General features: G+C 35.7%; 1 protein-coding gene across 2 annotated transcripts in view; it reads left to right on the top strand.

The window, feature by feature from the left end:
* LRRC7 (leucine rich repeat containing 7) overlaps nt 1–16,402 on the top strand; it is a 641,808-nt gene extending 625,406 nt beyond the window's left edge. The window contains exons 28-30 of one of the 2 annotated variants that reach the window (XM_071217384.1): nt 8,773–8,856; nt 11,322–11,351; nt 12,199–16,402. In XM_071217384.1, the coding sequence (XP_071073485.1) occupies nt 8,773–8,846 (74 nt within the window). In that variant the 3' untranslated portion in view covers nt 8,847–8,856; nt 11,322–11,351; nt 12,199–16,402. The remainder of the gene's footprint in view (nt 1–8,772; nt 8,857–11,321; nt 11,352–12,198) is intronic. The other variant, XM_071217382.1, reaches the window with a different exon arrangement.
* The last annotated feature ends 76 nt before the right edge of the window (nt 16,403–16,478 follow it).

Below are 16,478 nucleotides of genomic sequence, written 5' to 3'. Positions count from 1 at the left end.
TACAACTTCTTTCCACTAAGAAAATAATTTCTACCTTGGCTCAGAATATTTTTCTATCACCCAGCGAGATCATCTCCCAAGTATGCATGATAGCAAGAAAATAGAACGTGGGCTGTGGCAAAATAGATGTGGGCTATGGAAAGCATGTGGGTTAACATTATAGGAAATGCTGTATTTGTGTGTTGAGTGTGTGCTCTACATAGAGTACCAGCTCTAGAATGTTCAGAGACTGTATTTCCTAAGACCTCCCATTGTACAAAACTAAAGTGGATGCCATCATGTTTTCCAGTTATATACTGAACCTTCGGGGGCATTTTTGTTTCTAAAAAGTAAAACTGACCTCTCTTCATTGCTGTTGTTGATGCAATGAATCCATCCCTCGAACTTCCCATGCTGCTCCAAAGGCAGTGCACATCTCCTACTTTATGAGACAAGTATAAGAGACCTCCGTGGGATTGTTGCTGGAGTAGTTGCATTACCAAGGCCCAAAGATGGAGCAGCCATCATGTTTCCTTCAACAGTGAACACTGCTTACATGCAAAGGGAGAGGGTGGCAATGCCTTAATGGAACTGTGTTTCCACTTATGCTTTTAAATTATTGGATTTTACCATATTGAGGGACTTTCTCTGAGCCTCCCAACTAATTGTTATTAGGAGAGGTTTCAATCTTCCTTACCTTTAACACTATTTGCAAGAGAATGGTTTTGAAACACTCTCCTGTAAGGAAAATACATGACTTTTTTGGAGAAGTCACAGAGATTTCTGAAAAAATGGGGGAAAGGGCATCTACTTTAACTTTTTATTTTAAAAAATACAATAAAAATATAAGAATATTGAATCCCCTGGGATTTTTTAAGTTATTATTTTAATGTGATCTAAAAGCAAATAATATGGGAAGTAAGGAGAAAAGACCTGGGAAAGAAAACAATTCATAGGTACCAACTTTGGAAGCAATTTCTTAATCTATAGGTTGTCCCCATTTGGATTCTGCTGTTCAACAGTCATCTCATGTCCTTTGTAACAACCCACTGAGCACTTACCAAGATAAGAATCAGGCTTGGATATCTGGCATGAATACATGAATAGGGTGTCTGCAGTTGTATCAATACCTCCCCAGTCTGTTCTGTACTCCAAAACACTTTTTCTTAAACCTAATTTTGTTATTGGTAGTACCTCAGAAAGTAAAAGGTTGTGAAATTCAGGCCGAGTTTATTAGAAAGCAGTGAAATCCTATGACTCTTTTAATCTAAAGATTGGAACCATTATAAACCTGACGCAAAGAAAAAGCCGTGGTCTAATTTCCATAGGTGAGATTTTCAAACCTAGCATAATTTTCTTGACACCTCTTTTAAAAAAATGTGTTTTTTTCCTCCATTCTTTAAGTTAACCATTAATTTCAATGGGTATAGATATTGATATTCAGACAAAAAATTAAGTGGAGCAATCAACCTTTCTCTAGTTGAAAGTGTATTTTTTTTCCTTAAAATTATCAGTCCTATACAACAGTATTGTTTGTGCCTGTTTCTGTTCCTCTTTAAAATAACATGATCTCCAGCTTGATTTGGAGCAGGCTAACATATAGATATCTCTATACCTGTAGTAAAATGTCTACTAAAAGGATGTTTATTTTCATCAGCAAACTCCTTTATTTTCTCCACAGGAAAGCAATTATTGTAGCTGAATCTCAGATGCCTAGGGTGTGTCATTCAAAAATTAAGAACACTTTGGGACATTTTGTTGATGAATATAATAAAAATATTTAATGCAAAATTTATAGATATTAAATCATTTTTTTGTTGAGCATCAACTACATATCAGGCACTGCAAGAGCTGTAACAATGTGTCCTCTATGTAGACTCTCATAATCAAGTGGAAAGATGAGAGTAGTTCCAGACAAAGACAGTATGAGGCACTATGTGGTGAGTCTCCTTGTTCCTGCCCTCAGACCATCCTATTGCAAAAGGAAGTGGTATCTTTATCTAGTCAAATCTCCTGGGGTTTGAGCATGGCTGCTCCATTTTGAACTACAGATAAGTTTCCCAACTGAGTCCGCTGGCCTTTGGGAGATAGGGTTCATTGTGCACACTTGCTAGGATTTAGGGCAACACTTGGTGGGCTTTTAATTGACAAGAGTGAAAACTATTCTGGACAAGGTGAATAACAACCAGAATCCCTGGAATACCTGTAACAGGGGCCAGAATTTTGCCAAATTGTCTTAAAGAGGAGAGGGAATATAATGAAGACTGGTGTCCTTCAACCTGGCCCAGCACCTTATCTATATGCCTCTGATATAAAAGGAAAAGAAATGGAAGCCAGCATTTTAAAAGATATGGGGTGGAGCAGGTGGAGCTCAGTGGTTAGGCACACACTTCACATGTATGAAGTCCTGGGTCCTGGGTTCAATCTCTAGTACTGCCAAAAAAAAAAAAGATATGGGGTGTTTGGTTGATGAACTTCTCCTAGGTTCCCAAAGTGTCCCTCCTATGACCACTGCCTTCTCTAGGGCTGTCAGAAAGCATGGGAGTTCATGGGGTCCAATGTTAGAATGACCCACTTGGAAATACAATGAGTTGAATAATCATTCATCGGGTGCATTTTGTATTTATCTATTTAACTTCCTTCAGTGGGCGAAGAACATTGTCACTTCATGCCCTTCAACCCATCCCCTGAAAATACTGTTTGTGTGAGGTTGGATCACATATTTCCACATATCATAGATATTTGTTTTATCTTCCCAGGAAAGTTTGTTCCTCTGAATCTAGGAATTGTTTTTTGTTTTTGCTCATCCAACACATACCCAGTGTTTTAGACACACAGTGCTCCTCGCATTTCCTCAAATACTTCCTGGGTTTTTCCATGTCAGCCTTTGCCCACAAAGGTCCCTCTACTGAGAATACTTTCCTATTTTTTGTCCCTTTCTAAATTATCAGAATCATATTCAGCCTGCAAGATTCAGCTCAAATATTACCCCTGCTGTGAAACCTTCCCTAACCTTAATTGAAGAAATTTCTCTTCCTCAGTACAATTGAATTACTTTTTTGTATATTTTTACAGTATCTATCACATTCCACCTGAGGTCATAGCAACTAGCATTCGTTTTCCCCCAAATCAGCTTTAATCTTCAGAGAGAGGGGTATGGACAATAATTAACAAAAGAGGGCTTTTAGAAAGAAGAACTTTAGGAGGGCACATCTGGTTTTGCTTATCATGGTCCCTAGTTGCTGTCATAGTGTCACAGTAGATGCTCAATAAATATTCATGCAGTTATTAAATGGATGACAGGCCTGGCATATAAAGACACTCAATGAATATTGAATTAAGCAGTAGGTTGATGTTCAATTTGCACATCCTTAAACCATAAGCCTTTCCCCTTCTCAGTGCCACTTATCATTATTCTCAGATTTTTTAAAATTTTCCCTTTTAACCTGATCCCTTCCTTTCCTTGTCATTTTTTCTAAGACATTCTTAGGTCTTTTGTGCTGTGCTTCAGAAGTTGTATTATTTCCCTTTTATGGGTCCTAAGGGCCTTAACCATGCCCAACAAGTTTAAAGAGTGGATTTTGTTCATTTAGCTGTAGTTCATCATAGCTATCTTTTTTATTTAATTTCATTTCTCTTCTGGGAAGAAGTCATGCATATAGGTGTCAAAAATATCTCAGAGAAATGAGTGCATGAGGTTGAACTCATGGTTTTGGTTACAGACACCTTAAAGATAATCAAGCCCAATCCCCTCATTTTATCAGAAGCCCCAGGGCCCGGATTGGTGATGTGAGTCAAAATTAAGAAGACAAATTTATGTAACTGAAGTCTGGTTTTAGACCCCTTTGTATTTAATATTCTTCTACCTGTACATTGTGACTTGAAAAATTACTTTGCCTAAGCTGTTTTTAAAATGTGGAAGTGTGGAGAATAATAAAGGGCATCGTGAGAGAGATGAGAGAGTCCCCAATTCCACTTGAGCTTTATTAATCACACTGTTGCTAATGCTGCCTGTTCTTAACTAGAATAAAGAGTAGTCTGCCCACAGTCCGTGGGCCACAGTTGAGCACGATGATGTTAAACACTGCATATTATCTTCATTTCATGGCCAGGTCCAACCACCTCTATCCCTAAATTCCTAAATAATTAACTATTTAGATAGACCACAGAAATTTCAAAGTTGCTTTGATAAAACCACATGCCCCCTGCCAAACTTTTATAGAGATAAAAGTCGGGCCGGTTGGTCTCAGCATATAAAGGGTCATGCTATTTATCTATTTATACTGTCATTAGCATTAGCTTCATTAGATCCTTCCCTTGTATGGGAAAAAAATGGAATCTGGCCTTAAAAGAAAAATGTCTAAAGTGGGATGAGCAGCCAGGTTGGTAAGCTCCTAGCAGTCCCTTTAGTATCTCATGGGTTCTTGATTTCCTTGCAAGAAAAGCACTTTGTTTTTAGCTTTGTCTCAAAAATATTTCCCATATGATTCTATTCAGGTGTCATATAAAACTGACTCCAGAATGTAGTGAAATATTCCCAAACTTTAAGTTCACTTCTCATCTACTACTTTGCTTATAATTTCTAAGACTATGAATTACCCTATCCTACCTTTACCTTTTAATTTCTTTGTATGAGACAAATTCACCAGTTGTATTGGCTGATTTGGTTTCTTTCCATCCATTTCTTTATTTAGAAGCATTGAGTCTCTCTTGAAGAAATCTTTCACATATTTTTCTTTGATAGTATGACACCTCAGATTCTCCAGAGTACATCTTAATGTTGAATGAAGGGATAGTCTGCACAGTTTCCATGTTATATTTGATTTTGTTCTGCCGGCTATAAGACGATGTGGGTCATTATAAATGGCGTGCCATAGAAAGATGTGTATGGGTTTTATGTGTTTTTAGACATCAAGTGTTTTAATATATAAAAACACTTGAAGTTTAAAGCACATAAAGCCCATTCACTGGAGTTTTTAATATTGTCTTAGTAGGACATTGTTCATCATTCCCCCTCTAGAGAATAGAAATTAACTTTCAAGAAATGCACACACTTGGTAACCTCGAGTGCCTGGAACATTTCGTGGCCATTGGTCATTTAAGTCTCACAAAATGTCAAGTGTCACAGGAACACAAGGGTGGTTTCTTTAACGCTCTGCCTCTGCCATTTGATCTCTCTCCTTGTGTTTCAGTCTATGACTAGTTGTTTTAGTGTAACAGTTGCTAATTATAACATAAAACCTTATGAAGATGTTAAAAGTTGATGCCAGGGACATAAATTCATTTTGTTAAAGAAGGGAAATTATTTACCAAGAAGCCTAATTTTGATCAAAAGCTACCATGGAAGAAATCACTCACAAATAGAAAAAAAGAGATGTCATTGTCATCAACTTCAGAAGAAGCCATAGTAATTATTTCTGTACTTTAATTCATGAACTTAATGGCAGGGAGCAAAAACTAGAACAGTAAGGCACTTGTCATGTGTGGGAGTCACTAAATTAGCAAGTAATGTTTGTGTTCTGAAGATAATTACAATGCTAACCTTTTCTTTTAAACAACTGGATCCTGGACCTGTATTAAACCTTAGAGCTACTATATAGTCCGATAAAGCCTGGTGTCGATAGATTTACATCAGGAAAAGAATACCATTATCTGTCTGAACAAAAATAAAGTCAAATATTATTTGAGAGAGTGACATTATTTTAAAAGAGTAAGTGGGTAAGAGTAAGAGTGGACTTGAGGTCTGGATGAAAGATAGAAATTAATAAGTTTTAAAGGAGTAAGAATGAGAAAAGGAAAAAAACTAAAATAAAGGACTTATAAGAGGAACGGAGAGAAACCAGGTAAAAGAAATCAGATTCTAATTTAGGCCCATCCTCCTGTCACTTGGACTGGCGACTGACTGTGCCCCTTTTTCAGATGGCCTGGAATTCCCCTCCTCTCCCTTTCCTCTCTCCTGGCCAAAAGAGTGACCTTTTTCAGCTTCTCCTGGTTTCTGGTCTCCCTTTGCTCTTCCAGAAGTGGAAAGAAGAATTAGAAGTGAAAAATCAGACATAGAATACAAATACATTTAGTTTAATCGCTATTAGTTTCCAGAAATTATTTTTTTTCAGAAACTATTTTTTTAAAGTAGTAGATAATTTTTGGTCATGCAACTTCTCAGAACAAGAAAACTCACTAAAGAATATCACATAAAACAAATTAACAAAGCATTTTTATGAAATAAAACCAATATCAAACAATAAGTCCATAGTTAAAAAGTCGGTAGAGAAATTAGGAAAATTACTGTTCTATCATAAGACAGAAATGGACCTCGAGAGGATCTGTTTCATATTTCTACATTCAGGAAAGAATTAATGTGATTTTCAAATTCCTCCAGAGAAAACACTACTACTTCCCTCACTAATCCATCCTAATAAAGCAACAAATTTATGCGTTTCCTCACCAAAAAAACCCTCAGTTTAAATTACTGGGTTCAAATCCAACATATACTACATACTATCCCCATATTAGGTTAATAAACTGAACATATCAACTACTCTTTAGAAATCTGATAGTTGGAAGAGCCACCACTAGATGGAGCCCTGATTTTATATTTTGTATCTGAGACCTGGGATTCTCTAGTTTGGGTGACCACATGCCTTGGGCAGTCCATTTTTATGCCTGTTATGTTAATAACACCCCCTTTCCTCTCAAAAGGATCTGATTTGGACAAACAAATTATATGGTCAACTTAATTCTACCAAAGAGGTCAATGAGAATGTTGTTTTGTTTTGTTTTTTAAAGAAAAGCATTTGGTTAACCCAAATACAGGACAGCTAAATGTTGATCATTCTAAGAAAATGCCAGTACATATTCCAAAACTAAAATTTTGCACTTTTTTAAAAGAATTAATTTTAAACAATGCTGTAAATGAAAACAATATAAGGAAAATATATATAAGAGCATTTGAGCTTATTTTAAGCAATTTCTATGTTTTTTGACTAAATTTCTCAGGTCGTTGCATCAGCCACCTGTGACACCATCATGGAGAGACATACTGCGCTCCCTCAAATGTGTGCTTTTGAAGTTTTAATGTTCCTTAATTTTTCTGTTTAATTATGACATATACCATTTTAATAGTTCTTCATGTGTTTTCCAAATATTTTCTGCTTATTGCCATTATTTTAACCAGGCTTCCTTTAGATATATTGATTCTAAGTCTATGGGAGTATATTTGCTACAATTTATTTGAAATCTTTTTTTTTTGAATGAGCCACCCCAAATTTAAACACCTGGAATTAAGTGTGCCTAGTATAACCTCTCTTCGATAATTCTAAAACTAGTCAAATCTGAATATATCTGTATGTAGTTGTATTTCCAGCTAGCAACTGGCAGTAAAGAGACATCTGGGATTAACTCCTAATTTGTCATTTTATCTTGTATGTACAAGTAATCTGTGTAATGTTATAAGCAGATTTTTACCTTATTATGAAGTAGATAAGGAATGTATTTCAAACACATAGCATAAAGTGATAACTGGATTCCAGGGTTGTTTACATTCTCCCCAGCCTTCCTTCAGTCAGAATGTCTGGGTGTTGAACACACACAGTTCCTATCACCTTTGACAACACTTTCTTCAAGCTGATTTGGTTCTTAAATATTTGGTATTTCAAGGCCTCTGATTGCTGGATAATTTTTTAAAAGCCCTAGCGTTTCTGTTTGCTTCTTAGTTGATCATATCCTTACCTTCCCAGCTTAGCCAGCACCTTTATCTGGGCCTCTGCTCTGCTAATTTCAATAAGGACCTACTTATTTGTGGATTCATGGTGTTTCTCTGCCAACCATTTAATCTGTTTTCTTCCAAGCCAGAGCAAAAGAAGAGAGAGGTTTGAAAACAAGGTGTTCTTTCCCTAAATCTGTGTAAAATTATTTACAGCCTCTGGTGTTTTCCTCCAGCTGAAACAGTTTCCTTCTAGGCACATGGCCAACAGCTAGTCATCAGTGTGTTTTTGCTTATCAAATTCTTTTCCACCTCCTTTGGGGGTTGGTATTTTGTAAATTCTTTATGACCTCAAACCTGCCAATTTTAGTTCACCTTTGTAGGTTTGCTTACCACTGTGCTTCCTCTTTTTAGGAAAGATAAATATCTCCCTAACGAATTTAAATTGTACACAACATACCCACACATTTTAAATCAAATGCAGCATGTGTCCACCTGAAGATCATGATTTCATTCTTTTGAATATAAGCTTTTGGATTTTTTATCTGCCTTGTTTTCTATTTGTCTTTTTTACCCCTTCTCAGATTTCCGCAAGCTTTTTGTGACAGGTTTAGATGTAGAATCCAGAACAAAATATTAGAATGAGAGCTAGGAAGAATTTGTACTGAGAATGATGAGAAAACTACTTGAAAGCTTCTATTTATGTATTCCAGCAGTGCTTGTTTTTGATGTGTGCTGTTTTTGTTTGGTTTCTCTTGTCTTTACTGGCTGTCATTCTATTTGTTTTAAACCAACCATTTTTGATAGCCAGTCTTTGGACAAAATTCTTCATAGTTGTGGAGTCATTCAACTTAGCAATAAGTATTTTGCACTAGAGAAGATCACAAAGTCTTAATGATCAAGAGATTTTTCAACAGGCCATCACTCTGACATGGTCTTTTAAAACCATGACTATTGCTGCAAACACTCCACTCTCTTGAGGATACACACAAATCTGTTTGTGGACCATTTCCCAGAGAAACTCAAATCTGTATTTTCTAGGATCCTCTCTCTCTCTCTCTCAATATCAGGTGCTTTATTTTTTTTTTTAGGTCTCCATATATTTCCCCCAAATGATAAAATGATAGTTTACTATCCCTGTGACCTAGTGCTAAATCATCATTAACTACTCAAAGGTAAGAAACAATGTCTTCTTTTTTTTTTCTACTTATGTCCCCTGCATGTTCACCTACACCCACACAGCACTATATAATCTCATTTAGAATATTCATCCAGACTTCCTATAGGTTTGAATAGATCTGGCTTAGACTTGAGCCTTCCTCTGCGTCACCCCAGAATTTGTGATCCAGCCAATCTGTGTGTATATCCTTTTTAAAAAATTATCAGTATTTAAACCAATTTACTTTTTCCTTCCTATACATTTGATTTAATCAACAAATGTTAAAAAGCAGAAGATTATGTTCAAAGTTCTAGTGTACACACAGTGGGGGATACAAATATCAATAAGCCATGGTCCTCCCCTCAAGAAACACTGTTTAGTGGCGAGACATAAAAAGTCTAATCACGGCTACCGTATAGGTACAAAACACAAGGAGAACAAAGAACAGTGTGTTACCACTTTCAGTAATAAGTTGACAAATGATTCTTTTTATTTTGTTTTTATAATGTGGATGTTTATCTATTCCTTAATAGAGGCAGGCTCCTACCCCTCATATATGTTCTCTTTCAAAAACGCCAAGAATCAGGTGTCAGTGGAGGCAAAATAACTCCAGTGTTGTCCTGAATGAACCGTACTGATGAGGAATAGATAGTCTAGGCTAGCTAGGCACTAGCTCTCCACTTACCTTTGACTTTGTCCTTAAAAGGGATTGCTTCCCAGGGACAAAGTTGGAGTGCCTGCAGGGATCAAGGGCAGCTCCTCCTTCCAGGAGAAAGAGGACTGAAGACATCTCAAGGCTTGATAACAAAGGCCTACTGCTCCACTTAAAGGGGTCAATATGAGAGGAGAGATAAACAATTAACCTTTAGTGCCCGTTAAAATCTTTGCTTTAAAATGATTCATTTGTGTTTAAAACACCTATGAAAAAAATGTGTATGGTTCTGCTGGACTGGTATAATTTAACACACCATGCCCCTACACACAGGAAAAGATCATACTCTTTATTGTTAGCCAACTCCCCACTATTAGGGGATGCTTTGTGTTTAAGTACAGAACAGGACTCCCTTAAAGATGAATAAGAAATGTGGCTTAAACAGCACTGAAGATAAAATTTTCAAGGAAGTGAAAAACTAGAGTGCCTAGAACCATGCAGACACAAATCAAGTCTCATGACAGGCCATTTCAACAGACACAGAAATGCTATAGCATGGGTATCCCACCAGACCCTTCTCTAATGATCCTCCAATGCTGTCTTTGTAACATCTCTAAGCACTAAGAGGTGGTAGGTATCCAACTTTCCAGAAGTTATTCTAAGAGATGAGGTAAGCAAGAGAAATAGCAGATATGGTTTTATTTCTAATAAAATCCCAGGCTTTTTATTTGCTCTTTGAGGTTAAAGTCAAGGATTAGCAGAGAGGTGGGATAGTGACTGTAAAATAAAGATGGGTGCAAAAAGTGCATGAGTTCATCCATGGTCTAGTGATGAGGTGGTGGGTTTACCTTGAAGCAACTTAGTGTCTTTGTAAATCAACTGACAAAATATGAGTTTATAAAAAATATTTGGAATGGATTGTGTAGCATGCTTACAATGGAAAATGAGATTCTGCTTTTTAAATACTTCATAAGATAGTTGCTGTCCTTCAGATGTCACTTTGGGCATATTACTGGCATCAAGTTGAAAGGTATTGAAAAAAGTCCTGTTTCTACTTATATTCAGTGGCCAACATGGGAAAGTCATCCTTTCTAAAATCAGTTCTGTAAAACAGAATGCCTACTGACACAGGTGTCATCATTCCACTCTGAAGCATTTTTTTTTTCTGATTTCCAAGTACTTTTGGTAGTTGAAAGCAATGTCTTCATATTTATTGGCAAGATTGGTTCTTTTGTGAACTATGTACTGTTCTATATGATAAAGTATGGAAAAGAAAAACTAAGAGTTATTCCTATAACTCTTGAAGATACATTGTGTATCAGGAAATCACTTATATAACCTCATAGCAAATTGAAAGGAAGGACTCAATTGTTTTAAAAATTTGAAGAATCAAATATAAAATTCTCAATACATTGAAATTTGTTATGATTAATGGCTCTTCAGATTCCTCACTGAGGAATGAACGAAGCGGTGAAACTAATAGTGTCAGGTGGCCTCTAAGTTTTTCCAAGGTATCTTCTACCACTGAGGAACCGTGGAAAGTCACAGCAAAAGCCAATCATGCTTTAGTTTAGTCCTGACTAGCTGGTCTTCCTCTAGGCATTGCTGTCTGATTTAAAAAGACCTTATCAGAAATGAAGTGTTTCGTATTATATGTCAAATTCGAAGGCATAAGTATTTGTGAAGATGTATTATGCTTTATTTGCTTATCTCAGAAAGAGATCTGCTGACCTATCTTTAGTAAAAAGCATTGTTTCATGTAGCTGTAGAGTTTAGTTCTGCATCACGTTATTCTGTTTCTTTCTCCCTCCCTACCTTCAAAAATGAAGCATGGAAATCCCAAATCCTGAAAATTACAGGTAACTGTACTCAAATCTCGTTTAGGGTTCTGCATGTATTATCAAGGTTCCCTCCAAACTCTGCAAGTGGTAGAAAATTCAGGCTTTTTATTGGATTTCAGAACCCCCAAAAATATTCTTGGGGGTATGGAAATTCATGCGCTTTTGGCATTTCAACAACTCATTGTTGAGATTGTCAAAGGATTCTATGAGGAACTCATAGAATAGAAAGTCATTCGTGAGAAAGAAAATAAGCATTTCTATTCAAATCTATGTCGTGTATTTAACACTGCAAAAGGAGCATATTTTATTCAGACTATTTGTAGTAGTCTACCCTAAAGAGAACTATCCAATAATGGCATTATCTCCTATTTCTGGTCTGCATCCCAACCCATGACAATTATGCTTTCGCCTTTTAATTTCTGTGTTTTGAAAATGAGAAAGAATGGCAGGTAAAAGATGTCACTACTTGCTCTCTAGGAAGGGTCAAATCAAGTCGTAAAGTGGGTGTATAGTGGGAGCTTCCCACATTTCCTCAGGGTAAATGTATTTAAATATGGGCCAAGGGTTGAAGTCCGAGGAATCAGACATTAATTGTAGCATTTTAGGAAATAGCCCTTGGGAAGGTTGGGGGATAGGACCGGAACAATCCCCCAGGAAACTCTGAATTTACGAAATGTAGGTCTAATTTTTTTCAGATTAGGCAGAACCTCCAAATCCTTGTTAAAAGTTTTTCCTGGAATTCTACACTCTGATTTGACCAATTTATTACCATCTCCATAAGGACAGAGAAGGGTACACAGGAAGGACCTGAATCTGGTGAAGTAATTGTTTCCTGATGAGAAATGTAGTCTCATTTAATTTCTAGGTTACTTGCAATAGCCAATCTGCTGGGGGACAGAGGCCACAGATTTGCAAGTTTGATTTTTTCAGTTTGGAGTATTATGGAAGACGCTTCAAGCAATAATATATTGGATGTGCAATAATCTTGTCAGGGAGTGTCTGCTCGCTTTGAAGGTTGAGAATAGATCTAGCAGATGGCCTTTAAGCTAAGCATAGATGTGCCTTTCCAAAAGGTACCTTTGTCCATCTGATAAACTTAACACTTGGGCTGAAGAGCTCAACCCTACCAGGTTATGATGGGGCTGGATTTTAGTTTGCCTTGTCACACCAGAGCATCCTTACTACTCTCCCCTTGCCTTACGTACATCACAGCCTCCGGAACCTGCTGCTGGCAAGTCATTTTGTCCATTTTCATTAATCTGGCCATACAAAGAATACCGTTTGTTTTGTTTTATAATCCCCAAAACTCAAACTGCCATGTAGAAACCAACTCCCTATCAATTGTCTCCACAATTAATCCTCAGCTTCTTGTCATATTTTCATGTTTCTGCATTGGTTCCCATGGTAACAAGTCTTGTTGGAAAAGTGCTCCTCTGCTTTTAGTCTTCTGCACAATACAGAATCCTTTCCATGATCCTCAAGAAAGTGTCATAAAAAAAGGCAGGGAGAGACAATACCCTTGGCTGACCTCTTCAGGCTCACTGACCCTAGCAAGGAAAGACAGCATTCAAGGATACTGTCCAGATTCCATTCAACTACTGACATAGGTATTCAAGGAGTCCTTCTAACGAGCATCAGGTGAAAGGACTGAACCTTTTGGTTAAGATGGTGTCCTCTTCTGCTTGAGAGTCAGGGATTTTTTACATAAATGCATAATGACAAAAGCTGGAGAAGCTTGGCATTCACTTTTCTGTAAAATGTCCTCAGTATGTACCCAAGGAATAAGTTTTTCCTATACTGAGCCTTAAGCAGTGTCTAACGATGAGAATACAGACATTTAAGCAGATTTTTTCTCCTCCAGTAGTAAATAAAGTGGCACATGAGGGGAAGCAAAGGAGTCATCCCAGAGCACTGAGCTCTTGTGAGGAAGACAGAGGAAAGAGAGGACACTGTTCACTGGTTGTGGAATGTGAGCTAGCGAATTTTAACTAGGACAATTCAGGATTCATATATGAAAGCTAAAGAAACTAAGGAAATGAAGCTTGGAAAAAGGGATTTTTAAGATGATGTGCAGAAAGTGATCCTTAAATGAAAGATTAGCTTCATGTATAATATAGCCCAAAACTGTCTACAAAATTTTTTCAAGGAATGTTTCTCTTAATGATTATATATTATTTGTTTTGGATTTTAAAATCCCATTGTGGCTTGGCACTCAATTATATACTTAGCAACCCCAAATCTCCTATGTCCTCCATATTTGGGGGGAAAAAAAGCAGGAACAGGACTTATAATTGAATGCTTTTTTTTTTAAAAAAAAAAAAAGAGTTTAATTCAGGGGAATGAAAATAGATGCTAGAAATAGAAGTGTTATTTCAGCTCTAGTTAAGAAAATTCTCAAATGTAAACGATCCCCTTTATACTGGATCTCATAAAACGTGATACTTAAGCACACTGAAGTTTTAAAGGTAGATGCTTATATTGTACAAAGGTATTTTTTGCCCTTTAAAGATTATTTTCCTACATTAAGAAGTTTTCTTATATTAAAAACTTCTATTGTGACTCAGGTTTTGTGTCTATATGTAGACACACATACATAGATGTTTTTCTTTGCACATTTATTTTGCACAGAAAAAGTAAGGAGTTAAATAATGCCCAGATATGCAGGTCAACTGACCTTTATGATAGCTAGATCAAGAAAAGCATCTGGCAAATGGACAAAAGAAATATCATGCTTTTTTGTATCTCTCTGCTCCTCGTCCCCTTCCCCAGTCTCCTACTAAAGAACATCTCTTATTTAGTCTGGAAATCTTACATATTTTTGGAAAGTGCATAGGAAAACCCAGATGCAATTCTCAGGCAGGCAGCATAAAGCAGCTCCCATATTTGCTAGAAAGAAAATTTATTTTCAGAATGTATCATTGAAAAACTTTTATTTTCAATACTTCTAGAGTCTTTACATTCAGACGACTCTTACTGGATTTGAATGTGGAAAATGCATTTGTTCAGGTCTGTAAGGAATCTTGTATATTAAGTTTACTCTAGGACATCATTTTAGTTTTGATGATACCTAGTGTCAATGGAATGCAATAAGTGTTTGAATACTTCTGCTTTATGACATTTAGGCACTACTCTTTAACACTTTCAAGTACATTTTCCTCCTCAAAAATGCAAGCCTTACTGTTTTCTGTTTGGAATGAAGAGAAAGATAATTGACAGATAAACCAGAATTTTTTTTAAAGAGCAAATTGTTTCACTTCATTCACTGTATATAAGGGACTAATGGTAGCATTGTCTTCCTATGAAAGAGGATTTTTTCCTAAGTCTACTTGAAAATCAGGGGTAAATCTACTAAGTTCTGTTTGTAAATTACAAAAACCATCACAAATAACGCTGTAAGTGAAAGGTTTGCAAGTAATGTAATTTCATTTTTCTCCGTTAAAACCACCCAAGAACAATCCTTTCCATCTGTAAATAAGTAAATCATAATATGAGCTATGGTCTCTTTCTATGCAGAGAGGACATATTAAACTATCAGCAGCAATTCTAAACCAAGATAGTGGTAGGTTTTTAATTGACTTAAGAATTATAAAGAGAAAGATACTAAGTTTTCAGATTTTTAAAAGTATCCATGAAAATTATTTTCATTTCAAAGATTTGATAATGATTACTTTTGACCTTGGTTATTTCTAGACATGGCCTTTTTGTTAATATATAAAGTTCTAATTTCACCTGTATAAATTTATATTTTCTCATATGCTAAACACAAATACACGCAAATTTTCCATTTTTCATTTGAGGTCATATAATTCATTTAGTGAAATATTTCACTCTTCTCTAGGTTTCAGAAAAATTCCTAAGCAGTGATGCAACTTCAGGTTATTATTTTAGTAAAATGAAAACAGTCTCTAGACTCCAGTTTCTTTTCGACATCTGATTTCACTACCATATGTGCAGCACAACAGTGACATCTTAAGGCCAAGTAACTAAAACTTCTTTCACAAGAGAAAGAATCTGAATTGGGATCTGATTTCAAAGAAATTCCATTATATGATCAAGTAGTTTTCAAGTTTACAACATGTAATTGGTAGAACTTAATAAGTGCTTCTTTATTTATGCCTTCTTTTGCAGTCTTTGAGAACATTTTAATGTGCATTAGTAAACACTAACACTTCACATAGACATATTGTATATTAATGCATGCATTTCACTGCATAGTTTATTGACATTTCCCTTGTAAAGCTTTATGGAAGAATAAACAAGCCACAGCAGTATAGCAAAAGAGGCTTAAACTTTAAAAATTGGGGCCTTTTCTGTCTCTTTGCTAGCTTAGGTGGCTATATACAAATTTGGGTGGGAGGGGGTGGGAAACACCTCTTAACATTTAAGGTTTTCTACTTGGGTGTACTCTAGCCAATTCAAAACAAATTGCTTACTTTAATAAAAAATTTTACCATTTTATAAAAAGTTATCATGACATGTTTAATTGAAATGGCTGTATTGTAATTACTATTTTGAGATAATTGTGATTTTGAGCTTAAATTATATATTAAATTGTCATTTTTGTATGTGTCAAAAAGATTACTGTATCACAATTAATGATAATTTTTAGTTGAACTACATATTGATGTAAATAAACTGAATGAAGACATATTTACTACTTTATTAACATAGATTGTGAATGTACCTTAATGGGTTTTTTTTGCAGTATGATATAATAACAACCTTGAAAGCTGCTTCATTTTATGTGCAACAGACCTATGAATCTATATTTTAAATTTACTGTATCACTGAAATTACTCAGTTAAAATTTGCAAATGCAAGTTGTATTCTTCCCATTTTATTTATGTATTGATGCTAATTGGTAAAGATATTCAATGTGATTAGAATGCATTTTGAAGATGCTTTCTGTACAGATACAAAATACAGGGACTAAAATAATGCTGTGCAGTGTATAGCAGAGCCATTTTTCGGCTTTGGTGTACTCAACTTTTTCAGTATTAAAAAAAGTGTTTTGAATAACATAAAAGTCTCTTTATTGTATAAACAATAAAATGTCACCTTATTGTAAAGTGTCCTTTGTTTAATATCAAAGCAGTCTTTTTATTCAGGTGTAGAGTTGTGGTATGAAAAGGACATGTTTCTTTT

The sequence above is a fragment of the Dasypus novemcinctus genome, chromosome 9, assembly GCF_030445035.2.
Source record: "Dasypus novemcinctus isolate mDasNov1 chromosome 9, mDasNov1.1.hap2, whole genome shotgun sequence".
In the NCBI taxonomy this organism is placed as follows: domain Eukaryota; kingdom Metazoa; phylum Chordata; class Mammalia; order Cingulata; family Dasypodidae; genus Dasypus; species Dasypus novemcinctus.
This window is presented reverse-complemented; position numbering and strand designations above follow the sequence as displayed.